The sequence below is a fragment of the Cygnus olor genome, chromosome 8 (genome assembly GCF_009769625.2).
Source record: "Cygnus olor isolate bCygOlo1 chromosome 8, bCygOlo1.pri.v2, whole genome shotgun sequence".
Lineage (NCBI taxonomy): Eukaryota > Metazoa > Chordata > Aves > Anseriformes > Anatidae > Cygnus > Cygnus olor.
The window spans coordinates 3102118-3128555 of record NC_049176.1 but is presented as its reverse complement, the minus strand read 5'-3'; the positions used below and the strand labels follow the sequence as shown (position 1 = coordinate 3128555).

Here is a 26438-nt window from a genome sequence, read left to right as displayed (position 1 = left end):
CCGAGCTCCCGCGAGAGCCAAGGGCCCTCCCTGGGGGCGCGGCCAAGCCTGGCCCATCCGAGCGGGTCACTGAGGGTCGGCTCCATCCCTAGCACTGTGGGACTGCGGCTGGGCTGAGCCCCCTGCTAAAGGGTGGTGCCCGCGCAGGGTCTGTTCGCCACAGGGGCTCGGGCATCTGCAACTACCGGCTTTCTATAGCTGAGGTGTGAGGTGCTGGTTTTAAAAAAGAGCACCCTGACTTTGAAGGACGCTGTCCTTGCCATGGCTGCGCGCTGCAGTACCCGCAGTACCTGCAGCCGTTGCCTCAGGCCTCCCGCCACAGCAGCCGTTAGCTGCTCCCACAGTAAAGGTCAGACTTGCAGCTTCGGAAGGTCAGTCTATTTTTGTGGCCTAGAACTCTATAAGAAACGTTTTTGCTTCTCAATTTACAGTCACTGTGTTACACAGTTTATCATTCCCTCCCAAGGTAGTATATTTGTGGAACTATGAGAAGACCACAAAGCAATTTAGACTTAACCATTTACTTCCAGTCATCCCATGCACCCTATAGCTGTGTCTTGCTGCAACGTGTTTATCCAGTTAAGATGCATTTAGGGACAGCTGAAGGGCTTTGATGTTTCTGGAAACAATTCCAACCATTTCAAAATCAGTTTGTTATCTTTTAGTAGGTAATTCCCCCCCCCCCCCCCCCCCCCCCAGAAAATTCTAAGGCATCTTTTTTTCCTCATTACAGCTAACATTTTTGATACCGTTGAAAAAGGTTTTCACAGTGTAAGTGAAAATATCAAGTTTTATGCCCCAGGCGTTCCCTAGACAAGCTGAGGGAAAATTATTCAGAAAAGCTCCCCCTGCATGTTCTCCCAGCCCTGTTAAGAGAACTGTGTGAGTGGATGATTCAGTCTGGATTGTTTCACGTGGATATTTCCAGGGTGCCCAATGGGATTCTCCCTTCGTCTTTGCTCTTCCCAGCCTCCTTATTCCTTACCCAGCTTGCTAAACCTGCATGCTTCATATACAGGACAGACTTGTGCTCAACAGAAGCCCAGCTCTGTCAGTACACTACCTGTTTTCTCTGAATTGGAAGTGTCCTAGCAAGGAAATAAAAGAAGTTCCAACAGGTACGGGAATTACAGGAACAAAGTCAACAGTAACTGAAAGAGATCTGGACTGTATATTTGCTATGGTCCTCAGCAGGCTTCAGTATCCAGAAATGACTTTGCAGTTGTGCTGCCACAGAGCCTTGCACCAGTGCCTTTTCCTCCAGGCTAGCCAGTGCCCTGGCGCATGCTGAAAACAGAGAAGGATTTAGAAGTCTTGTAAGCTGCTTAAGCAGTGAACAGTTCTAAGACAGGAAGAAAAAATAATACCCATGTAACCGAGTCCCTTGGATAAATAGTTACCTTAAAGTATGCGCTTGTGAAAAATATTTTAAACTAGAAGGGTATTCGTGCATGCAATTTCACCAGTGCTACTAAATTTCCAAATGTGGCTTCTGTTTTCCGTACTTGAATTTCCACTGTGAGCAGGGAAACTCACCTTACTCTAGCTACTAGGTCAGCACTGACATGTCTCTGCTAGCATATCCATTCAGACAGTTTTTGAGATGTATCCAAGTTTATGTTAAAGGATTGTTAAGTTTCACATGACAAAAATCAGTAGGAAACCAAACATAGAGCCTCCTGATTCCAAACCCTAAAGCAGTTATTTTGACCAACATTTATCACAGTAGCTAGAACAGACATCAACAGTCTAAATGAAGGACTTGATGTGATACAGAGCAAAGATGTTCATTAAGTATTATTAAATCACTTAATAATTAGAACAGCATAATTTCATTAACTTTCAATTCAATATGATAAAAAAGGACTATTACAAATTTACTGAATGAATATGTCAGATCCCTTGATGAAGTTTAATCAGGAAAGCAGAACAGACTGCCCTAATCCTTTCTCCATCCATATCAACTGACATGCTGTCACATCTCTCAAAGATTTTGGGCCTGTGTTACTTCAGCAGTGGTAAATTAAACCAGCTTTCTGCATATGGGAATCACACCACCAAAAGATCAAGGTGCAAGTGCTACCATTTAGCATTGCAAATATCACATAGGACACAGTTAACAGCAGTCATGAATAGTATTTGTTACACTGGCATCTAAATGGTGAATTTCACACTGCTGTTTCATCTTCAGTTTGCAGTTTCTGTGTGTGTGATACGATACACCACAGCAGGAAAAGATCAATAGTAGCTTCAAAATAACAGTGGATCAATGCCGTTGATCAGGAAATAATTTTCCAGCTTTTTCAAACATATTCATAGCAGAATATTTCAGTTCTTTTATATACATCTTCCTGGTACTCCCTCCCTTCCTGCCTTCTGTTTTGCACCCCAGTATTACAGAATACTTATCCTAGCAGTGGCCTCAATATGCTTTGGGTGGCCTATTTGCTAGATGTGAGATCACACTTAAGTCATATTGCTCATGGTTACTTTAAAGATTGACTGCAAAGTGTAGCAAAGTAGAGTACTTGCATGACAGTATTTTTTTTCTTTTTAAATATCAGAATAGCTTCCAATAACAACAGTAAAGGCAAATTAACACAGAGAGAACTTAACTGAACTTCAGGCTAAAATTATAAGCAGATTCTTTTGGCCTGCGTGCAGGAAATATTTGACTTTATACAATTTAAAGTGATAGCACAGTTTTTCTCAATGCCCCACACTTCTGACCTGTAAATTCACGAATTAACACTATATGATGATTCAAACAACAGGAAGTTTCAAAGGCGTTGAATCTTAGGGCTAGCTGTTTTCTTCTAATGGGGAGATCTCCTTCAGAAATGCAAACCTGATTTTGAAAGAAAGCTCTGTTTCTTTAAAAGTTTATCTTTGCAATTTGGTTAGATTGCAGCCTTTTCTGTGAGTTGGATCTTTGCCATGCAGTGGCTGAAAACAAGTGTTGTTCTTAAACACATTACATGCCCAGCTGGAATTTACATGTGGCCTTGGACTTTAGAATCTAGTATTGAGAGAAAGTGTTGGCCAGAACATTCAGCTGGTCACCTCCAGACCATTTTATCTCTTTCTTTGTTTAAATCCCTTCTAAATAACTAAACAGATTGCAATAGCCTGATAGGCAGGGAATAAACAGTAGGGTGAAAAAAATATATATTTTTATAAGTAAGAATTCATATGAGATGAAGGGGCTAGGGCACTAGCCTCTGCAGTTTGTTCTTACTGAACATGTAAATGCCCTTTACTCTAGTTATTTGGCAGTATTGTTTTGACCTTTCAGAGATGAACTTGGTGTCATCGTGAATTTTTGGACTGCTGAAACATTTTTTGTCTTGTTTTTAATCCTAGCTTTGCCACTCTTCTACTCATTGGCTTCAAAAAAACACGTTTTCTGCTTCAACTTCTGTGTAACATTACACTGATAATATATATATATTTAAATAGAAAATCACAAAATTCAATGCATATATCTTAAAGAAGTCCAAATATAATTTTATTATTATTAATATAGTTTTTTCACTGACTTTAAGATACATTTTACTGTGCTTTTGATAAGAGCTTCACATAAATTTGATATTAATGGTCTTATGAGAATGGGGTGACCAGACTAATTTTTGTTTTACATGTAGAACATATTAAACCTGATTACTGAATCACTACCAGCATTTTTATTTTACTGTAAATCATTCCAGTTAACACCAGTGAGATATGTTGAGATCTAAGACTTCAGAGATCCTATTCCTAAAGTAACTGTAATAATGTTTTGTCAAGTGGAACTTGAGGTGGAACTGAGATTGGGTAGCAAAAAAACTTGTCAGTGTATGGGAGAGCATTATACTAGGTTTCAATTCATCTGGCAGTTCCATGTAATCCGGTTTTAAGTGCGTTAAACTGAGGCAGTTGTTGGTTAGAGCTTTTGCTAGCAAGCTCGTTGTGCCCTGTGAAATGGGATAATAGGATCCCAGGTACAGTGAAATTAATAATTAAAACAAACAAACAAAACAAAACAAAACAAAAAACAACACCACAGAAATGAAGAAAACATAGAAAACTCAATTAGGTTAATATTTCAGTACTTTTGTCAGAAAACTTCAGTAGTTTGCTTCATATAATGTTATGGCCCACACCTCATGAAATGGGTAAAATGATTTTACTACAGCCCTTTATCAACTGATTTAATTAAGATGTGCTTTGAGTTAAGCATGGACTTTCGGTAAAGTGGCAGGTTGCTATTGCATCATAACGCCTGCACAGACCTGGCTCAAATTGATATTGGCAACCACAATTAATTCATTTCAGATAAGCAAGGGAATATTTTTGTATTTAAATTCTCTTTAAGTCAAAGTAGGTGCTCATTTTGGTAGACAGTATCTAACAAGTGTGCTTCAGCTGTTGATGAATCAGAATAGACACAAAAACAAAGTAGGTTTCTGTGTAGTGTGAGTAGAAAACCTTATTTTACTTAGTGGCTAATGCCACCAGGTGGCTATTTAGTGTAATTGACTAAAAGCAGTAAATTTCACTTTTACCTCTGGGTAAACAAATATTTTTGTTAAATACATTTCCCAGTGTTATTTGTTATATGTAATGTGAAACATTTAAAATGAGTGAAAATAGGGAAGCCTGACTACCAGATAGAAAGAAAGACCAAAGGAAAAAATACATAAAAAGAGTATTTCTTGAGGCCAAAGGTAAAATCAGTTGATAAAACTGGTAAGTTTTAAATAGTGTCAGAGCTCAAGGAAAAAGAATTAAGTATGGAGAAAAATATTTCATCCTACATTGTGACTTTTACCATTGTTTATTTCCTTATAAATGATCAGGATTGTTTCCATGACTCGAGATTCCCTTCTCAGTGGGGAAAAAAAAAAAAAAAAAGGAAAGAAAGAAAAGCATGTGAAAATTGCACTGTAGGAAAAATTCTTCCTAAGATAATGTTATTGTCATTATTTCCCTTATTATTACTTATTAATTATTACTTATTAATACTTATTAACTAAGCTAGTAAAGCCGAAAAACTTGAAAATCTCTTGATTTGAACTCAAGTGCTGTCTTGCAGTGGTAATTTCACCAGTAACACAGAGAAACCATTTGCCTAGTGCACATATATGGCACTTGAGCAAGAGCTGACCTTACAGAATTCCACAGTTTTGCTGTATAGTTTACTTACCAGCCAGGAGGAAATTTGGTTACAAGGAACCACATAACAACATGGGGCCTGTTCAGACCTAGCTGCAATGGCTTACTGTTTTCCATATTCCTTTGGGCTTGAAAAAATAGCACAGCTATCAGTACATGCCAATATTGGGCTGCATACTATTTAATTTCCAAAATTATATGTTTTACTTGTTTCCTCAGTTCTTAAGCAACACAAATTCCCCTTGAAATACTCGGCATGCAGTCTGCTTTGTAAAATTGCTGTTGTTCTCAAAGTTATAAGCTTTCAGCTACTTCCTTATGGCCTTGCCAGAAACCATGCAAAAAAAAAGTCATCAGCTTCTTTTTATATTTGATGATATGTTCCAGGGCACAGAACAAAGGAACTCATTTGCCACTTGCCATAGTCATCCTCTGGTGTAGTTCAATAGCAGATTATACAACTTTATCTCTCTTCAGGCTTGTAGTAAGATTAAAAACCAACTGCCAGCCCTCTGTGTCTCTAACGGATAATATGGTTAGGGTAGAAACTTCTGCTTTGCAATAAGTGTAGCATTGTTATGGGCACGTTAACACAGCTATAACTGCAGTACATTTTACAAAGAAGATAAATCCGTGGGCTTTTTATAGTTCACATATCCTAATGTATTTTATTTCCTTAATACTACTTGACTATTGATACTTAAGAACAAATTAACATGCAGTATTCTGTCATAAAAATATATTTATTAAGTCTGCATAACTATTGATTTTTTTTTCTCTCAATAGAGAGACTCATATATTTGAAAAGAATCCTTCCAGACAGATTGGTGACTGTCTGTGGAGGAGGATAGAGGTACTTGTACTCACTAGTTAAAGACAATAATTGTTGTCTCTTACTTTTCTTGCTTTATAGCTCTTTCGCAGTAGCTAACGCCTGGCTAAGTAATACAAAATGAGATGCAAAGCAGCATTCCTTTCCTTACCTACTTTACCTTTCGCATATAAGCTAATATATTTTTCTAAATTCTCTGTAGTTTCCAACAGCATTGTAGCTTGCATTTTCATCCCTCCTTGCAGATCTGCAGACTTCCATATAGTTTATATTTCTAACAGTGTTTCAGAGGTATAGACCTCATTATGTCAATGGGTCAAGACCCTAAAATCAGATCTTCAAAAAAATTTAGATATGAGTTCCTAGTGTAGTCTGCATAAACTTGGAGCTTGACTGTTGCCGGGCCTGTAAGCAGGGTTTCCACCCTATGAACGCCTTTATGGCAGCAAAGCACACCCGTGCGAACAGGCTGCGGCTTATACCCAGCAGCGCCAACAAGCTCGGCTCAGCGGAGCTTTTCCAAGGGCGAGGTCTCAGTCAAACCCGCGAGGCAGGACTGGCTGCAGGCCCCAGATACCCCGCAACACCTCGGCCACCCGCACGCCGCAGAGACCCCGGTGCAGCTGCCCCCGGCCCGGCCTGGCCCCTGGGGCCCCCGGGCGCCGCCCCCGCTGCCGGTGCCGCCCCCGGTGCCCGCCCTGCCCGGCGCCGCCGCCAGAAGAGCGCCCGGTGTGGCGGCGGGGGTCGAGCAGGCAGGTGAGGGGTAGCCGGGGGGACGGAGGGGTCATGGGGCTGCTGGGGGTTGTGATTTAACCGGCACCAGGGAGCGCGGCTACAGCAAACTTCCTGGAAGCTGCTCGTGCTTTCCAGTCGGCAGCAATCGTGAAGCAAACTGAAAGCTGGGGGGCCCTTCTGAGCACCTCTTAACTACTGCCGTTAATGTAAGCGCTTCTGAAGTGCTTTAGACAGAACTCTGACCTGTTTTTGCCCTAATATCTTTTTAAATACTAGAAAAGATTCTAAAGGTAAATGCAGGGTTATTGCATCTGAAAGTCACACTGCTCATGTGCCCCTGGCATGTTCCTTGCTTCTTAATGCTATAAGAGTATTTTCTTATGTTATTTCTTTGTTAGTATTCATAGGAGGTAACCCCATGGTAACTGCTGCAGTTGATGATGTAGTTGAAATTGTTTGTTGAGTGTAACTAAACTTAGCTACTTTTTAGGACAGTATGCACCTTAAAGGGTTCTTTGCATACTTACAAGCTTGCGGGGTTGGGGCCCTAACAGTTTGTATGCAGAGTGGTTGTCCTATATAAAATTAAATAATCAAAATCAATCACCAAACAGGGTGAAATCCTTGCCTCTTGCTCATTCTTGGTGAATATGAGGGAGCGTGGGGAAAAAAAAAAGCTTAAATTCCTCTTTAAGACTTCTTTATTTTTCTTCTGAAAGAAAACGTCTCTTTGATATAATAAGCTTTAAAATCATACTGTAAATTTATAACAATTTATGCTTAGAGTAATAAGGTATCAAAATTTTTTTTCCTTTTTTTTTTTTCCTTTAACTGCATCAGAAGGTAATTAAAGTAATGACAATGCAAAGCTGCTGTGAGGTATGTGGAAGTTCGAAGCAAATGAAGCTGTGGGGTCAGTGCTTCATGATAACTTCATGCATTTTATCTGAAATCTAGGGTCTTGTGGGCTTAGCTAGGGATGGAACAAAAAAAATGTTTGCCTGAGGTAAAGAACACTCATAAATATTTCCTTTTTTAGTGTCTGGGTCCTGTTTCTAGTTGCAGAAGAACTTCCTCTGATCCTGCATGTGATAAAGGTTAATATTGTGAGATGTGAACCAAATAGAAGTTATGATGTACCTGTAAGCTTTCTTACTGTAAGTAGAAAGCTAATGGCAATTTTATTTGAACTTCTGTCAATGTAACAGAAGGACTGGCTTAAAGTTAAACGTGCTTAAAGTTAAACGTGAAGAAAGTTAAACCAGAAGTCTTAAAGTTATCTTTCAAAGTTGTCAGAGTAGGAAGACCAACAGGCTGAGGTGTACATGTTTTGTCATTTTGTGGTTGTGTGTTTTTTCTTCTTAATTTTGAAAGGATAATGAATTATTGTGAATGTGAACGCTAGCTGCATAAGTAAGGGCAAAAACCGGATAATCTGATATGGTAACTTTCAAAGGAGCAGGAGAAATTGACCCATGCTCCCTTTCTTAAAGGGAAATTGACTCTTGAATAGCAAGGCTTTCTGCTTTGTACAAGTGCGTTTCTAAAGAGACACAGCACAGTATCATGTGGGCAGACACCTGTTCATACAGCTTATTTTGCTTTAGACAGCTTCTTCCTTTCCTGCTTGCCCTGTTCTCTTGTGGTGTTCAGGAGAAAAGTTTTGGCCATGATGTTTTCTGTACCTCTTGCTTGGCAATATGTTTGTCTTGCCCATCCTCTCTCTCTCTCTGAAACTAGGTTTAGGTTTTATACTATGCAGCTAGTGAAGTTCTGTCAAATAGCTGGAAGACAACTTCTGTGAAGAGATCCTTTGTGCATGGGCATTATGTGTTTGAGGAACTAGACTGCTAGGGCTTGCTTTCCTGACACTACCTGCAGGGACTAGAAGCCTTTTAAACACAGGAAGGAATAGATATTAAAAAAAAAAAAAGTACAAATTTAGTATGGACCTTTTCTTCGCCTCTGTTGTCCTCAGGAACGTGCTGATAACGGGAAAAAAAAAAAGCTTACAGATAGTGTGTATTTATAAATTTCTCTTTGTAGGTAAGTGCAAAAATGAGATATATCTCTGTAGTTTTAATTCTTCAGTTGTTTTGTTGATTCTGAAGCCACACAGCAAATATCTAAATTACGCTACTAAATTAGCCAGCTGAAGGCAGGTAACCAGGACTTCTCTCTTTCCCCCTTCTTGGGAGAGAAAATATACAACTGCTTTTGGTCTTTGAAGTTTGACAGTGTTAAAGTTGTCCACCTAAAAGACAGTTGAATTTCCTCCCGTGCTTTACATGCAGCCTGGCTGGCTAACCCTCCGAGCAATCCAGTTACTAGTCAAAGCCGCGTGACCCGCTGCAAATTTTCAGTCTTATTTGTAGCTTACTGTATGGTTGGTTCTGGCTCTTTCAAAATCTGTTTCTACAATTATAACTCTCAATTCTTCCACTTGCTTCCGATCTTTCCCTTCTTTTTCCATAAAGGAGAAGGAGGTGACTCCTGCATGAATGAGATGGTAAATTTCAGATGTTCTGTCAAGATAACACAGCTACACTTGTTGCTTTACAGAAGCTGGTAGATGCTGTTAAACAAACCTGACTTTCTCTTTGCAATCGGTCTTCACAGGCAGTCTCTTGAGGTAAAGCCAAAGACAATTACTTTGACAAGAACATCTCTAATAGTTAAAGTTTAAGCCCATCACAAGTTTTCTGCTAGCTGAAAGGTGGCTTCTAGCTCACTCTTTCAGGACTATCTTTTGTAGGTTTTCAGTGAGCTACATGTTATTAAAAATAACTGACCTGCAACCCACATCCCACTACTGTTGGAGTAACGGGCCATGCCTTTAGGACTGCATTCTGATTCTTCTAAGTGACTTTCCCCCAAATTCCTTGTGACTTATATGTAGTGTAGGTTCCCCAAAAGAGTGCTCTCACTAGAAGCTCTTTCTCTTGGGTTCTGACCTGTCCAACAAATGCCAAGTAATACGTGGTAACTCACGTGATGCTTCACTGAAACTCCAGTTCAAATTCAGCCAGCACTGTCACTTCATATGTTGTCTCTCAGTTCTTAATAGTGACTGATCCCTGCATGAAATTGGATTTTACAGTTATAATCAAGTTCTGTATGAAATAATCAGTAGCTGACATTCTCATTATTTGAGCCCCTTCTTAATGGTAATGCAGTTCTCCTTTTCTGCCTTCCCTCCCAGGGCAGGGTGAGGGGGTGAGTTGTTATACTGAAGCGGGAGGGTGTGAAGGAGGGAATATGTTTGTAGTCATGCTTCGAACTGTTGGGTGTTGGAATATTTTTATTTGAAAATAAAGGTACAAAACATAGTGGTTTGGATAACTTCCATATAGTAATGATGTGATATGCTATAGTATCTATTTGTCAAGGAGTCGTATTTCAAAGGTTTGTAAATAAGTCACTATGACCAAAGGTTCTCAAATCAACAAGCTATAATAACTTAGAGTGGAAACAGTATTTTAAAATGCAGTAGGTAAGAACGGACCATTCCGCTGTTTGCATGCCTCAAAACTTGAGTTAACAGAATCACATTCTCATTTTGAATCTAGGTCTCATGGCCACACTTAGTGATTTAAGGGTTTCATGTAGTTCACTTTCAGTCAGATTTTTTATTCACTTTTCTAGAGAGTACAATCAAGCTGACATCTGCTGATTCACCTTTATTAGAACATTTTTTAATTTCAGCTATGTTTATGGGAGGAGTAGAATAACTGGATGAATGAGTTCTCTAAGATAGTTTTGATCAGCCTCTCAGGTTCTTTTTGACACAAGGTAGGGAGCTTATTTTGGTTTTTACTTTATTCTTTAAAAGGCACTTATTCTTTCATAATGAAGTTAAGCATGATTCACATTACACTTCAGCTTTCCTGAACCCAACCTGTCTGTAATGAGTACTTTCTAGTACTCTTTTTTTGCTTTCCTAAACTATTACCTTAAATATTAGGTTATGGAAAGGATTGCGTGTTATGAAAGAGGTTTTTGCTATGGTATTGGAATTAAAGTCCAGAGTTCTTCAATCTGAAGAAGCTAGTTAAGGAATAATCTCTTAAAGCTTGATTTCTCTAGAACTGTGACCTATTATACTGTTTGGTCTATAATTAGTTTGTGAGATGTTTTCTGAAAACATACAGAGAGGATCTTTAACAGCAGAATGATTGGTGTTATGAGTGTGCTGAGTGCTTCCTGTCTTTCTGCCTCTTTAGCTGTGTAGGTAGAAAATGGGGAGTGCCAGAATATATTTCCAGGTTAAAGGGGAAAACTGAATAACTGTTGTTTAAAGCAATATTCTAATCTGGAAGGTACTATTCTTTGTAAGATCTCACTTTGATTCTTGAAAGTGTATAGAGAAGATTGTTCCTCTATAGTTAACCCTATTAAAGAAAAAAAAAATACTGTTTTTCAGTACAGTACTTTTCTCAGGTTTTGGCATTTTGTCCTTTTCCTCTGCTTATTTTTTCTTTTCTGCCAGCTTTTGAGTTGAGTGAGTCTGCTGCAGAACTTGTTTCACTTTAAATCCCTACCACATCCTCTGCTACTTAAACTAGAATGCAAACCTATTTTTTTTCTGTGATATGTAGTATTATCTCTTCTAGCAGCAATGTGTTTTGAAGATTTCTCTTGTACATATAAGCTGCTTTAATACCACTATTGTACAGAAGCTTAGTTTTTAGCTTCCTATAGACTTCTTTAACTTATAAATAAAATCACATTGCTGTAGATTTGTGATAGCTTGGGGGGATACTGGAACTAAAAGAAAACATTGACTAACTAGAAGTTATAGATACTATCATATTTTTATCTTGGGTGTTTGGAGGAGGATTTGAGTGGTGATCTTTTTGTTCTAGTTCCTGAAATGTTTGATCACCATCCCCTAGATTTTGTTTACTGGTATGAAGTTGAGAAGGAGCTCTTACATTGAAAGATGAATGTAGCATTGCCCTGGATCTTTTGGATGTTTAGCACTGCATGTACGAGGACTTTGGAAAAGTTAATAATGATTACTCTCAGAGTGTGTAAGACTAATGATATGTCATGTTTCTATTTGACTGCCTGTAGATATCAGAGTTGAGTCTGAAACATCTCTGTGTCTTGCTTATCTTCACAACCATGCGTGCTATCAGGGAACTTCTTAACCTGGTGTTTCTTATCACTTAGTGCAGAATGGACAGAAAGCAGACTTATTTGCCTGGTCCATGTTCCTCTAGAGCTGATAAATTTTTTTTTGTCTAAGGATTGGAAGGATGGTATCTTAGTTCTCCCAGCCCCTTTGGACATACAAGTGCTTTTTCTTGTTGGCTAAGACTTTCTGCAAATACTGGGTGCAACTGTAAACCCTGCATGCTGCAGAACAACAAAAGAATTACCACAGCTTTCTTGAAAACAGCATTGTTTCAGAACAAATTATTATATGATGAATGCTGAAATTTAGGGGGTTCTTATAACTGTATTAGGCTGGTCAGTCCTACTACCTCACATGGCTTTTCATGTCTCCTGTTCCGTTAGAGATTATAGCAAGCAATTATATTGTTGAACTAATTATCTGGAGGTCCAATACTCAAAAGGAGAAGTTCTAAGGAACTCCTGTGTTTGTCTTAAACAAACATATTTCTGTTTAACCTTTTATACCAAATCCTCTTTTACATGTATAAAATCTATTTCTGACATCTGGTAACCACAGTCTCCCTGCAGAAAGGAGAACTTGTCACCTGGGAGTTCTTTGTCATAAGTGAAGAAATAGACACGAGTTGTGGAAACTCATGTTGGCAGTCCTAATAATGCGCAGTTTGGAGCTATGATGAATAAATGAGTGGGAATGATGTTAGCTTGGTATTTTTTCAGTACTGTGGATCTTTATGCATCAATTAAAATGTTTTAAGATCCATCTGTCCTGTAGATATGTTTAAGGGACTTGGATTTTTTTAAGAGAGTGGGAGAGCTGTAAATAAAAGAAATTTTAAAAGATGATGTAAATGTCCATCTGGTGGATCAAGGGATCCGTACTTATACTCTTGACCATATAAATGGCCCAAAACACAATCTGTGAAAGTCCTTGCAAAGTCTGGTAGTTATCACAACCACTTACGAATTGTAGCTACTGAAGATGGGAATGGTGTTTTCTCATGCAGGCTTTTGTTTTCAATGTGCTTCTAAAATTTAGTATTCAACATGTTCTAAGAATGAATGGTGACCTGCAATGTAAATGTTTGTGGTATTTAATTGCCTGTAACTCTCATACTTTATTCAGATGGAGCTGCCTGGCCTGGCTTCTGGTTTTTGGATGCTTATTTGCTTCTATGTATCTGTGAATGGATATCCAAATGGGAGAGTAAGAGAAGCCTGCATGAGCATGATACCCTGTCATGGTAGCTCACCACAATCTTCACCTGTGCACATCATTACAGTTAATTGGACTGAATTTAAACCTGGGGACACTATAGAAGGTATTGTGTCACTTGTAACTGAAGAGTTTAACTTACTGTTTCTTTGTGTTGCAGCATGTATTTACTTGGGTAGATACAGCAGATCTATTTAAAAAGTTGTGTTGTTCAGGCCATCCCTTCAGCAACCACTTGGTGCTTGTAAAATGAGCTTCTAGTGGTCGTTGCTGAGGCACTTCATTTGTCCTCTGGAGAATGTTCAACTTCCTTTTATTTTCATTATTGCTGCAGTTCACCTGTCTGGACCAGATTTTGAAGGATTTTTCATACAAGCCCGGGATGCAGAACACTTGGATAGCCCTGCGGTTGGTTACTTTATATTAGTTGACCGGAGACATTCTCAGCTTCTGACATGTGGCCGTACCAAGGTATAATCTAGTTTCTTAAAATGGGACGTTGGGCACTGGGGTGTTTGTTCTGCCCCATTACAGATGTAGTCTAGTACAAAGCTATATAATTTTTGAGCTCAGTAAGTCTCCCAGGAAATTGCTATAACTTGCAGCATAGAGGCATGGCTTACTGCAATTTTATTTGTCTATTCTTATAAACTATTTAAATGCTCCTGGTGGTAGAAGACTACTGACTACTGTATACAGCAGTCATAATTAGTGAACAATGGATATGTTCTACTGCATACGTGCTTATTGTACTTCTTAAAAAGAAGACATGCTCTATTTGCTTTGGAGAAGAGAGTAACTGTTTGTCATGCTTGTTAAGGACATAATGTCTCATAGCAAGGAAACCTTCCACAATAATTGACGGAAAGCAAACGCTAGAATAGGCCATTATACTTAGTGTAGCTGTGTCAATTAGTGTTAGTGGAGCTGCCTTAGTAACAGGTTAGATCACAATCTCAATATTCATTTTATTTAAATTCATCGTGCTTCACATGCAAGAGATCTGAACTGACTAGTGTTTCAGCAACCAGCTTGAACTTCATGCTCATGTGAACTGATCTGGACAAAGTATCTCAATCTTCCTGGATGTTTTTTCTCTCTGTTTTTACCACCTGCCCCAATTAATGTATGCTGTAATGTGCATGCAGTGCTGCAATGCCATGGGGTTATGTTTCGTGCCCTCTCTGATGAGGACTTAGTTCAGTGTTGTGCCTGATTTGTTTATCTTGTACAGGTAACTCTGACCTGAACACTAATTTTTGTTCTCTGTAATACTGGTCCACTTCTCTTTATACAGTCATTACACTGTTCCTTCATGTTCTCAGTGTCAAAAAGTGTTATGACGCTGTTTCTGCATAAACACTGCAGGGATCTCTTCTGTCACTGAAGTCTTCTGGACTAAAAGATCTCTAGTTTTTCCTTTCTAGGCTTTGTTTGGCAGTATGTATGAATTTCAGTGGTAGACTTCATCTGAGTGGATCATGACTGACTGGAGAAAAGCTAGTTGTCGACTTTAAGTTGCTTACAGTGAATATGTGCAGTATAGCAGTGCAATATCTCTTCAGAATTTAGCTGCAGCCTATGTAATGAATGTGTTAAATGAAATGTCTTTAGTTAATACCGTCTGTGTAACTCTTAATATGTACATTTTCAGAATTCAGCAGTCAGTCACACAAGTAAAGCAAAAAAGAATTATGTAAAAGTTTATTGGATTGCTCCTGGAAATGCACCAAAACACATACAATTTCTGTAAGTAAGTCCAGTATTAGTTTTAACATTAAAATGCAAATAAAATAAGCATGTACAATTGTCTGTGACAAATACTGACCAGCAAAAGTATACTTGGACTAATGGTCCCAAAAGTCAACACTTACTGCAGAGTCTACATTAATATAGATATTTGTTCTTTACATAAAGTTTGGAGGTTATTGGTTGTTTTTTTGTTTTGAGGGGAGAGTAGAAGGGAATTCTGAGACTGGTTTCTTTAGTAATTCCAGTTAACTGCTTAATTCTCATATATGTGGTATGCAGTGGTGAGATTTTTTTTGTTTGTACCTAACAAAATGGTGCACATAACCTCCCATTATTCTGTCATTTTTTTTTTTTTGGAACTAGTGGGTAAAAGCCAAGGTGTAAAAACATCACCCTTCTGAGGCTATGAACTACGCTAGAGACATATGTTTTATATCTAGTAGGGCATGTAGTAGGATGCTTTAAAGTTAATTTTCCCCCTTGAAATGCTTTCTTATTTCAAAATGATAGAAATGGTGGGGGCTGGCATAAACATAGGTGTCTAGCAAGTATGTTGTAGAAACTATAGGAGCTCTTTTTTAAAGTAACATTTAACTGGTAATGTATACAGTATTGAGCAAGTGTGCATGTATTATTTTTTAAGAGCCACAGTTGTGAAGAAGTACAGGACTTTCTGGGTGAAGATTCCTGGTCCTGTTGTTTCTCAGCCTAATGCACCATTCCCAACAACACCCTTATATGTGACATCTGAGGCTATATCAACATCACATTCAGTTTCCTACTTAACAAAGCCAGTAAGTAATTATAAACCTGAATAATCCAATCTCTAATGCTTGTGATGAATGAAATTTAATAAGTCCCATTGATACAGTTAGACAGAAAAGGAAAGATGATAGGACTAACTTACATATCAGACTAAGAACATAGATGTCTACCCTGTTGTGTTAGTTTAGTTGCTTGAACTTCTGTGGGTTGAATGTTACCATGCCTCATGTGGGTTAAGTTTTAAATGTTCTATCAGCCTTTTAAAGTCCAGATGAAAATTTTGTGTACCTGGGAAGAGACTTACTCTGGTCTTGACTCCTAACTTATTCAGTAACTGCAGGTTCAAAAACTTCCGAGTACGTCTATGTTACTGACTTCTACTACTGATTCTTGACATTTCAGTGGATTGCGAAAGCATCACTACTTGATCCAGAATAACATTGTGACTTTTAGTACATATCTTGTCTCATTGCTTGTCAGTGGATTTACTGCTTTAGAAAGGAAATAAAGCTCTTCCCTTCTTCCTGCCCTCATCCTGCGGTTGATTTTGACCTCTCTAAAATTAAACTGAAGGAAGTTTCTTTCAAGTTTTTACTGTTTAAGGTTATTCTGCTATATTGTCTTTGACATGAAAATTCAACTTAAATAAAAGTACACCTTAGTAGGTAAAATAATAGTGAATTCTACCTATCTGGTAACTATAGGGATGGGTGTAGATGGCACTTCTTTCCAGTTCCTTGTATACTTTCTTCTACAGTACATTACAAAGGGAAACAAGAGGAATTCACATTGCTTATGACTTATTTTTGATTTGTTTTCTAGTTTAATGCATCAGGTTGTGGAAGTATGAAGTTTTGCATTAGGAATCCTTCAAACTGTGATCCTGGAAGTGCTTCGTGCCTTTTCTTATCCTTCCAGCTGCAGAAGAGTTCGGTACTTATTGAAATGAGTGGCGCCAGTGAAGGGTACTTGTCATTTGCATTGTCCTATGACCAGTGGATGGTGAGTATCCTATTTCTGCTTCTCTGGTTACTTTTGTGATCCTGGTAGAGTTTCAATGATGCTTCAGGAAACATGCATATGAGAAATGGGTTAGATTCCAAACAAAGAAATTTCTTCCCTGTAGTGCTGAAAGAAAGCACAGGTAGCTTTTTAGAGAGGCTTGCTGTCTTAGCTTGAGACTGGATTTCTGCATTAAATCTCCCAGTGGATATACCTGTTTTCACTGAATTCAGCCTTAGTAATAGCACAGTAGCTGACTGGAATTCCTGGTTGGATAAATTTTGCTTTGTTACCTAGGAAGAAAAAAACACTACCTCTCAGAACTTGTATTGCTGTTTTCTGAAAACCACTTGCATTTCAGCATTGTTCATATGAGAGTGACTCAATCCTATCTTTACAAAGTGTTAAAAGATTCTTTTTTCTAATTGCTTTTAAAGTGAAGGGACAATGCTGAAAATGTGAAATCCATAAAGTGTTGCACAAAGATGCTTTTTATTCATGTTCCTACTGCAAGAGCAATTTGTTCTTAACAGTATATTTGTACACTTACAGTTATGAAAAACAACTTGTAACTAAAGGGTTTTAAAATGCCATTAACATCCATCTCTTTCTTGTTTTAGTAAAATTTTAAATAAAGAAACTTATGATAATATGGTTGTTACTTTGGAGGTGGGGGAGGAACATGTTAAATCATAATATGCCTTACTGTTTAACTTAACATGGTTCCCCTGTACCACTGAGGTGTTTGAAAGCTGGGATACAGCTTAACAGCTTGAGATTTGAGTCTTTTGCTAGACTTTTGGAAATTGTCATTATAGGTCTTTACTGGTCTAGAAATAACTTTTTCTCAAATTTATAGGGTGATGATGATGCATATCTGTGTATTAACGAGGACCACCATGTTAGTGTAAGCACTGCATACCTGAAGGGACGAACACCTCCTGTGTTGGATTCAGAGGTACGCATGGAAACACCTAAACCATTCCACAAATGTGGGTTTGAAGTGATGAATGGTACGCTACTGCTTTGTGCTTTTATTTTACAAAGCAAATGTAAATAGTCAATTGGATTTAGAATTCTTTAAGTTGAGACTGATTGGGCTCCTCCTCAAAAATGAAAGTTAGACTTCTGAAGGTAACGTTTACCAGGAAGGAAGTCATAGTGGGAATTTACATGATTTAGGAACTTTGTGCAAATTACTCATGCAACCCTACCCTTTTGCTAGGGCTGAGGTTGTGATCTATGTATCTTGGGTTAGAGGATTAGAGGGTTAGAGGATAGAAGGGAAGCAGGGGGTTATCACTGTGAATTGTAAAAACTTGTAGTAATAAATCTAAGCCTTAGGTTGCTACATTAACTTACTGACATACTTTCTAAGTTGGTATGCAAGACTCTTCTTTCCTCAGATCATTGCTGTGTCATTTCTTTGCAAGCGACAAGAGTCACTTGCATGGGGTTAATTTTAAACCAATTACTCTCCAAATCCCTTTTGATGTACTAGTACAGCAGAAGGTATCACAAAAAAAGTCTTGACATAAGCTGGAAGTATCTGCTTAACTAGCGCCTTTAATACAGAAGAGCAGCAAGTCAGGATCTCTACAGTACATCGTTGTTAGGATTGCTGTTCTTACCTTTATACCTGCTTCCTTATGGTTGTGCTGGATTCTTATCTTCCAGCTGTTTTTGTAGAGCTAAACAGGTCTATGGGAGAAGACTGTTCATTTATCTACTATAAATGTATATCTTGAAAGCAGTTGACCCAAATTGTGATGATCGGCCCCTAGGGTCAGACTAGATGTTAGGAAAATTCTTTACTGTGGGGGTGACCAAACGTTGGAACAGGCTTCCTAGTGAGATAGTTGATGCCTGTCAATGTTCAAGAAGTATTTGGATAATGCCCCTAACATGCTTTAAATTTTGGTTACCCCTGAAGTGGTCAGGCAGCTGAACTCTGTCTTTGTAGTTTCCTTCCAACTGAACTTTTTTATATTTTATGTTCTGCTATTGTACTGTGGTCATCTGAATTGCAGGGGAGAAAACGACCTCTTGGCTGCATTAGCATAAGAAATGTTTTATCTCATTACCTGAGATATAGGATGCTGCTTGTGTTTGCTAATTTGAAATTAGCCCAAACAGTAGCCTTAAAAGCAATAACGAATCCTATTTTTCTGGAAAGACTAAGTATTAAATCTTCTGTTTCACAGAATGCCCTTGAAGATGTGTCATGGAGGCTTGTCGATGGTGTTCTTCAGTGTTCTTTTAGAAGGAGTATTCGTCTTGCAGCATATAAAGAGAGGTTTAATCTAGATGACAGTTATTATATCTTTCTGGCAGATGGGGAAGCTAGTGAAGGTAAACTTGACTTGCGTGGTTGCTGTTCTTTGAACAGCTCTAAATGAATTACTGTAACATAAGATACACCTTAGCTGAGAATTAGTATCTGACCTAAGGACACAAGTTTCCAAATTTGAGAGAGGCATTTAGTCCAGTCATCTTTACTGGCTATCTGGGTCATGGCTTTGATTTTCAAAGTTAAAGACGACTTATACTTGTGTTGTGTTGCATGTGCACTTGATGCTAAGAACTGTTAGCTTCTTAAGATCTAGCCATACCTCTTAAAAAAATGGAGTATAGCATCAATGGAAATTATTCTTCACATTTTGTGTGTAGTGGAGAATGCTTTTCTCTGTAGAGGGTGGAATAGGTTCTTGTATATTAAGTATGCAGGACAATTTAGATGACCTTCAAACTTTAATTCACAAGTTAAGTTCCTACCATATTGCACGTTAGAGGTTTTGTATAATTACGTTCCATAGTTGTAACAGGGCTTACATTCATGAATAAGGAATAGGCTGACTTTACAAGTGTGACTTGCATCTGCTTTAAATAAACTACTTTGTCACTGTTTAGGTGGGCCAATATACAAACATCGTCGTCAGCCTCTAATTACCAATGGAATGTACAATGTCACAGGTGTTCCTCAGGATATTGGAGGTTCTCGGTCCCCAAGACTCATCAAGGCTCATGGTAAGTTGTACCTCTCAGCTTTGACTTCCAGTTCAAAATTAGCTGAGACTGAGTTTTCCTCACTGTTGCTGAGTATGTATTTCCTCTTCTTGTCATTCACTTTATTTTTACTGTTGGGTAGCAAGATTTGAGATTGTCAAAACAGTTAAGCTATTAATAATTTTCCATTTCAAAACAGTTATAAGATTCTCTTTACCTAGGAAAATGAATCTGTGTTTGCCTTTCCTCTTAAATTTTACTTAGAACTTGTTTCTCTTTGCACCTTTCTCTCTGGTTTCACTTATTTTCATTGCATTGTTGGTCTAGATCTATCTGAAATGAGAAACCCTTCGACTGATTGTCCAGAGCTGTTGAAGTGAATTTTATCTCCTAGTTCTGGACTGTAAACTAGGCCCATAAGAGAACTGTCATTCATCCTGTTGAAAGCCTGTAATAAAGGTCACCCCTCATTCTCTCTCGTATAAATTGGTAACAAGACAGTATCTCTCACTGTATGTAGGGATGTATGTGAAAGGTAAAGTAGCCAGAGATGCTCTGTCATGCTGAGGGTGTTGTCTAATCATCCTTCTTATGGATGATTCTGACCTCTAGCAAGATAAATGTTATAAAATTGTAGTCTAAACCAGGTGATTAAAAACTTATCACCAGTAAATTCTGATGGTATACGCATGGGCTAAAATATTATATGGTCTTTGAAGCAGTATTAGCATACAGCTAAATGACCTATGTTTAACTTGTGTTTTTTGTTTTTTTTTAAGGAGCACTAATGTTTGTTGCTTGGATTACCGCAGTTAGTATTGGTGTCATTGTTGCACGATTCTTCAAACCTGTCTGGTCTCATTCATTCCTGTTTGGAAAGGAGATGTGGTTTCAGGTGGGCAAAATCTCCCCCTAGGTGTATGTTCTATTTCTATTAGCAAAACTTAAACCTACTAGATTCAAGAAATAAGAGGTCAAACTTGGTGTGGTTTTCTTTTTTTAGTCTTATAGAATGGAATAACTGCAAATTGGAAATTCAGACTTGAATAATAAAAGCAAAGTCCAAAGAGGCAGCTAAGAACATCCTTATCTGCAGATCATTAGATGTATTTTAATAGTGTATTAAGAAAGTCATAGTTTCTAAAAGCAGACTTCAATTTTCTAGGTGCATCGTATGCTTATGCTGACCACCGTCATGCTTACAAGCATATCTTTTGTTTTGCCTTTTATATACCGAGGAGGTTGGAGCAAAGTAAGTGTGTGGTTTGTTTTTAACTTCATTGTAAAAATAGCACCAAATAAATGAGAAGTCCATTGACTCTAATGTTACAACTATTGTCAAGGGAATTGTTGCAAAAGTTATTGAGAAGGCAAACTTCAAATTCTAGCAACACAGAAGAATGTTGTCTCTTTTACAACTGTAGCTAAAGGAGACTTTAAAGCTAGTGCTGTCTGCTGTTTACATGGAAGAATTTCTCAATGCAGCGTAAAGGTGGGACAAATCCTGGGCGGACTAATCAGTGTCTGTCTTCTTCCTGGGAGAACCATCTCCATCCATCTGCAGAGCAGCTTGTTCTGTCCTGTTATCTCTGCCAGGCTAAGCACATTACTTTTCCACCACCGTAATTTTTATAAGCTTAAATGAAATTAACATTTTTTTTTCCTGTAACTTTACATAGATATGATACTCAACAAAAAATGTCTTATGTTTAGCAAGCAGGTTTTCATCCCTATCTCGGCTGTACTGTGATGGCTCTCACAATCTTTCAACCACTTATGGCAGGTTTCAGACCATCTCCTCATGCACCAAGGTACTCAACTCACTCAGTTACAGAATGTAATGTTTTCACTTCATTGTTACTGCTTAAAATATTTTTTAGTATTCTTTGATTTTTATTTTAAATTACTTTCCTGAACAACAATGCTTTTCTTCATTTTTGTAGGAGGCAATTGTTTAACTGGTTTCACTGGAGTACTGGTACAACAGCTAGAATACTAGCTGGTGAGTAAGAGTAAGTTGTAACTCCCTTTTAAATGACTTGAAGGAACTCTTGTTAATTATCTGGACTATTGCTCATCTAAAGCATCTGGACATCTAGGTATTGAGTCTTAGCACGTGGGATCTTCTGTGCCATTTCAAATCTGAAGTAAAATTAAACCACAGGTGATAGTTAAATCCTTTTTTAACATGTTTCACTTGCTCAGCCCTGTTTAAGGTAGGTTCAGAATGTGTTGTCTTACTTTTTACATCATGGTTTCCACCTCTTCACATAAACGCTAGAGATGCTTTTTCCTTCCACCTTTTTGCTGGCCATCTTCTGCATGAGTTTTTAAGTTGCCATCAACTGCAACCTTAAAGGTATCTAATATCAAAGATACTTCAGACAAATGTTAAGGATCTTTATAGTGAGGAACTGTTTTTTATCTTGAGTCCTCTTTTCCTCTTTGAATTTTTTGAAGATAGTGTTCTTATTGTAACATAGCTCAATAAGTCACTATTTAACTTAAATAACCATAATTGGGTCTTCATTCTATTTCCATAAGGTTCCACAGGCAGCTTAAACACAAGTTCGGGTGACTTTGGTCTTGTTGGTCGTCACACATGCTAGTGATTGTGTGACTGCATAGGGCACTGAGCAGGATGAAAACTATTTTGGCATCCTGGCCTTCTCCTTCCTTCCCTGTTTCCACACCCACCCTGCCCAGCAAAAGCTTTTTAGCTGCAAGGATTCCTTTAACCTCGCTCCCCAAGCAACTGTAGGCAGTCTGTGGGAAATCTGTTTCCAAAGGTGAGAAACTTGTTTTAATTGCACTGATGCAGTACTGAATGTCTCTCTCATTTTTGCGGACTAGTGGTGACTATGTTCTTGGGAATGGATCTACCAGCACTTGACCTACCAGACCCATGGGACACCTATACAATGATTGGTTTTGTAGCTTGGCATGTTGGTATTGATGTTCTTCTTGAAATACACAGCTACTGTCTCATACGGAAAGGTACAAGCCCAACCAATCTCTTGTTTTTACCTTGCTTGGTGAGATTTGTGACAAAAAAATGTAAGTGAATTGAATTTGTGGAGGTGTGTTTTGGCTCCTAACTTAGAAGTTGAAGGGAATAACTGTCGAGTAATGGTGTGATATCTTCTTTATAAATTGGTATGGGAGTAAAACAGTTTTTGAGACTGTGTTACAGAAAAATTGTTTTTGTGCTGTCTCAAGTGGTAGCCTCTTATTTCTCAACTCACAATTCATAGGGCAGACTGAAATGTGCAAGTGTTTTCCCAGAATCTATCACCTCTTGCTGTGGTCCTGATACCAGGTGGGGTAGGACTAGCACAGATTAATTCACACAGATTTAGTCGTCTTTTTATTGTCATAATTTACTGGTATGAATGGATATATTGTATGAGCAAAATGATCTGAAATGTAACCACAAATGCTTGCAATTTTGAGTGAACAAGGGAACAAAAGTGAAATTATGGCTCCAGTATGTCTAAGACTGATAGTAACTTCATTGGAAATTCTTAATCTTGCTGGCTGCTGTCACTGAAAGGAGATCACTGTACACAAGTAAATGACCTGTATCTAAAGCAGAGAGGAGACATTTGCAGGATTGAAGCAGCATGGTATCTTAACAGATGGTATAAGGGGGCAAGTAGAGGAGTGATTAAAATAACTTTAGGTTAGTGTTTCATTCCTAGAACTAGATGAATGAGTCTAATGTTTAAACAATCTAAACACAAAACAACAGTAAATAACTGCTTTTCTCTTCCTACTAACAGCTGAATTGATAGAGGATGACAGAGTACAGATATTGCAGTCACTCACATCTGCAGAAGCAGAGGTAAGGCAACACTCGTAAATACCTGCTATGGGATGGGAAGTGTTTTTTTAAACGTAAAGACTGACACACTTTTTTTTCCCTTGCAGGGTCATCTGTTTAAACAGATTGTGTTAACAATCTATGTCTGTGGAAATATAGTATTCCTCATTGCCTTCCTGGCAGCAGTCTACCAAATATGAAATAAGTAACTGAAAACTCTGCAGTGAAGTACTGTGCACTTGAAAAACCTGTGAGGAATACTTTATTATGTTTCCCTCAACACATCCCTGAAGATGTAATTGAAGAATAATAGCACATGTTAGGGAGAACTTGAATTCAAATCAGTAGAAGGATGCTGGAATCCTGCAAAAACTGTCTTCTGATGTGATTTTTAGTGTGAGTCTTTGCCTGAGTAAGGAATTAGTTACTGCACTTACTAAAAATAGAAACTTAACTTGATTGGAGTTTATAGGCTAAGAAGACTGAGATGTACTGAAACCACTGTTTTGATAGTTAGTTCCCTAAACCTTTTGGGAATGTTACTGGAAAGCGTGATCCCAAATCTATCATATCTGTTCACTTTACTGTGTTCTAATGATGTGAAATGTGACAATTTCCTGCTCGTGACAGTTGACCATCACAAAAACTTACTGAAGACAACTGTCACAAATGCAGGTTAATGCATTCTTTACCTTTGCAGTTAAATGCAAAAGTTATTCTCTGCTCTAAGAGCAGTACATATGTGCATACGGGTTTGGGAACTTCAGTCCTGTAGTTAAAACACCATTTATGTCACTCAAAATACTGTTTTGTTCCCCTCAGTGCTTCTAAACCATAAAGAGAAAGTATGTTGGCAATACAAATGTATTAAAACCAGTTGTGCTTATATAACACTCAAACAGGAAGAACCTATCAGTATATGCATGTATTTATTTATGGTCTTGGCCAGTTGTGGCTTCTGAATTACTGTTCTGTATGAATAAGATGGGTTTATGCTACTTGATTCTTAAATTTAACTTAAATGAAAATATTTGTTGGATAATGTTACTCTTGTGTTTGCACTGTTGAGTGAAATGGAGACTTGGAGTTGACCTGACTTCAGGAAAACACAGCTTCTGTTAATGTTAAATGGGTCCTTTGAGCTGTTGTACCTAGGAGACTGACTTGTCTCTATGTGGATAAGGGAGAGCATTTTCTAGTCAATAACAGATCTGAATGATATGAACTAGGTAAGGGTCATGGAAAGAGATTATTCTTAATTCTTTGGTTCATGGTTTACTTAGATATGGAGGATCACTCTAGAACAGAATCTCAGAAGTTAACCCTTAACAAAGCACTGAACTGCATGACACATTTCTTGTAACAATTCAAAGTATACTTCTAGCCTAGGGCTATTAACCTAGCTCCAAATACTGGAGCATATCTTGTTATCGACTGTTTTAGCAAGAGCTCTCTATTACCTGACAGACAGGGTTAAAACACTCATGGGTCAGGAAATAGTTCTCTCCATGTACTAACGCAGTCTAGTTTGGCCTCTTCTGAAATCCACAATGCAGTCTGCAGTGACAAAACATTCAGAAAGCTACAAGTTTGTAGTCAGTTATCTTGGCTGCTCAAGAAATTTCCTTAGCCATAAGAGCATATATATAGCTGAGATTAATCCCTCTGTCAGCAGCAGCAGTAGACTGAAAGGTGAGTGTAAGTTGAATGGTCCCTTTCCTCCCAACTGGAGAAGTCTATCTCAGATTGAGAAGCGGAAGACCATGAAGAAATACGGCAAAACACAGGCTGAAGGGCAACAAGCACTTCCTTGTGCGTTTTTTGATCTTTTTGATCTCAGAAACCTGGGAATCACAGGTCTACTTAATACTAAAATTTTGAGGGACTTTTGTATACTATAAGTTTATAGAAGAATCTCTAAGCTTAGGTGTGATTGGCTTTTTAAATTAAGTCAATGCCAAATTATTTCTGTAATACAATAGCTGTGCTATGTTGCTTCATTCTCATGTGAAAGTGATCACAGGGTTTTTAAAACATGCATGTAGGTATCTTAATAAAAGCTTTTTTAGTAAAGTGAAAACACTATCAAATAGAAAAGAATGGTTTTGTCTAGCAGCAAAATGGATTGTCTGTTTTCATAGTAGGTGCTTATTTTATAAATTAAAACTATTTAAATTCTTCCTGGAGAAACTTGTACTGAAATTGAATGTTGGAATATTAACATGTTTCTCTAACGTAGAATAGCTCTCTCCCAAGAGCTATAGAGCTGGCAGATTTTTTTAGTTGCTCTTTGGATAACTTTTTCTTTCCTGGTACTAGCAATATTGTGTAGTTTGTGTGAGGCCTCTGTAGCATATTCTAACATCTTTGATTTAAAGACTTGTTAATTTTGTGTTCTCCCTGCATGACTAGTAAAAGGAAGCAATGTGTGATTATATTCTAGTGACTATCCCTACATTCCTATTATATTCTCTTAAAAAATAAGCTATGCAAGAGTTTGGTAACAAAAGGCAGGTAGCAGGAATTTTGGTTCTAGAGGCACTACTGGCTGCTGTACATATCTTTTCTTTATTGATAACTTAATATTGTTTGGAGGAAGATTTCCCTTTTCTTCATAAAGGAATCCCACTGAAGAGAACTTCATAAGAAGAGATCAAGAAGGTTTTGATGTTCTTTCAGACTCAGATTAAACTTGTGGTGACAAATCAACAGTAGTATATTTCTGCTTGGATTCTTCTAGATAGGCAAATACTCCCTAGTGAGTGGAAATTCACCACAGAAGTTTATTGTTTTGATTGAATTGTTAAATGAAGTCTTCAAATACTGATCATCTGCTCTTTACAACTACAAATAATGTTTCTTGTATATGTTTAGAAGAAAACTAAGTGGTGCAAGTTGCTTGAATGCTTTTGAATTCTTTGCTATTTTGCTTTACTTGGAATCAAGTTTTTGCTAGTTGATATGCAGGCTGTAGAATGAATTAAGAAATAAAACTTTTTTTATGGTGAATGCTA

General features: G+C 37.9%; 1 protein-coding gene across 7 annotated transcripts; it reads left to right on the top strand.

Moving 5' to 3' along the window:
- The first annotated feature begins 33 nt into the window (after window positions 1-33).
- FRRS1 (ferric chelate reductase 1) lies at window positions 34-26438 on the top strand. 7 transcript variants are annotated; one of them, XM_040566258.1, is made up of 17 exons: window positions 6693-6742; window positions 7761-7818; window positions 12987-13182; window positions 13411-13547; window positions 14731-14825; window positions 15472-15622; window positions 16416-16595; window positions 17455-17553; window positions 18800-18947; window positions 19506-19622; window positions 20381-20496; window positions 20767-20853; window positions 21315-21412; window positions 21545-21603; window positions 22455-22598; window positions 23384-23445; window positions 23532-26438. In XM_040566258.1, exons 3-17 carry the CDS (start codon window positions 12987-12989, stop codon window positions 23622-23624), a joined length of 1782 nt encoding a protein of 593 aa, XP_040422192.1. In that variant the 5' UTR covers window positions 6693-6742; window positions 7761-7818; the 3' UTR covers window positions 23625-26438. The 7 variants fall into 7 exon arrangements, with proteins under 7 accessions (XP_040422189.1, XP_040422187.1, XP_040422191.1 ...); XM_040566259.1 differs by having other exon boundaries at window positions 6707-6742; window positions 7761-7878; XM_040566256.1 differs by lacking the exon at window positions 6693-6742 and adding an exon at window positions 6762-6927.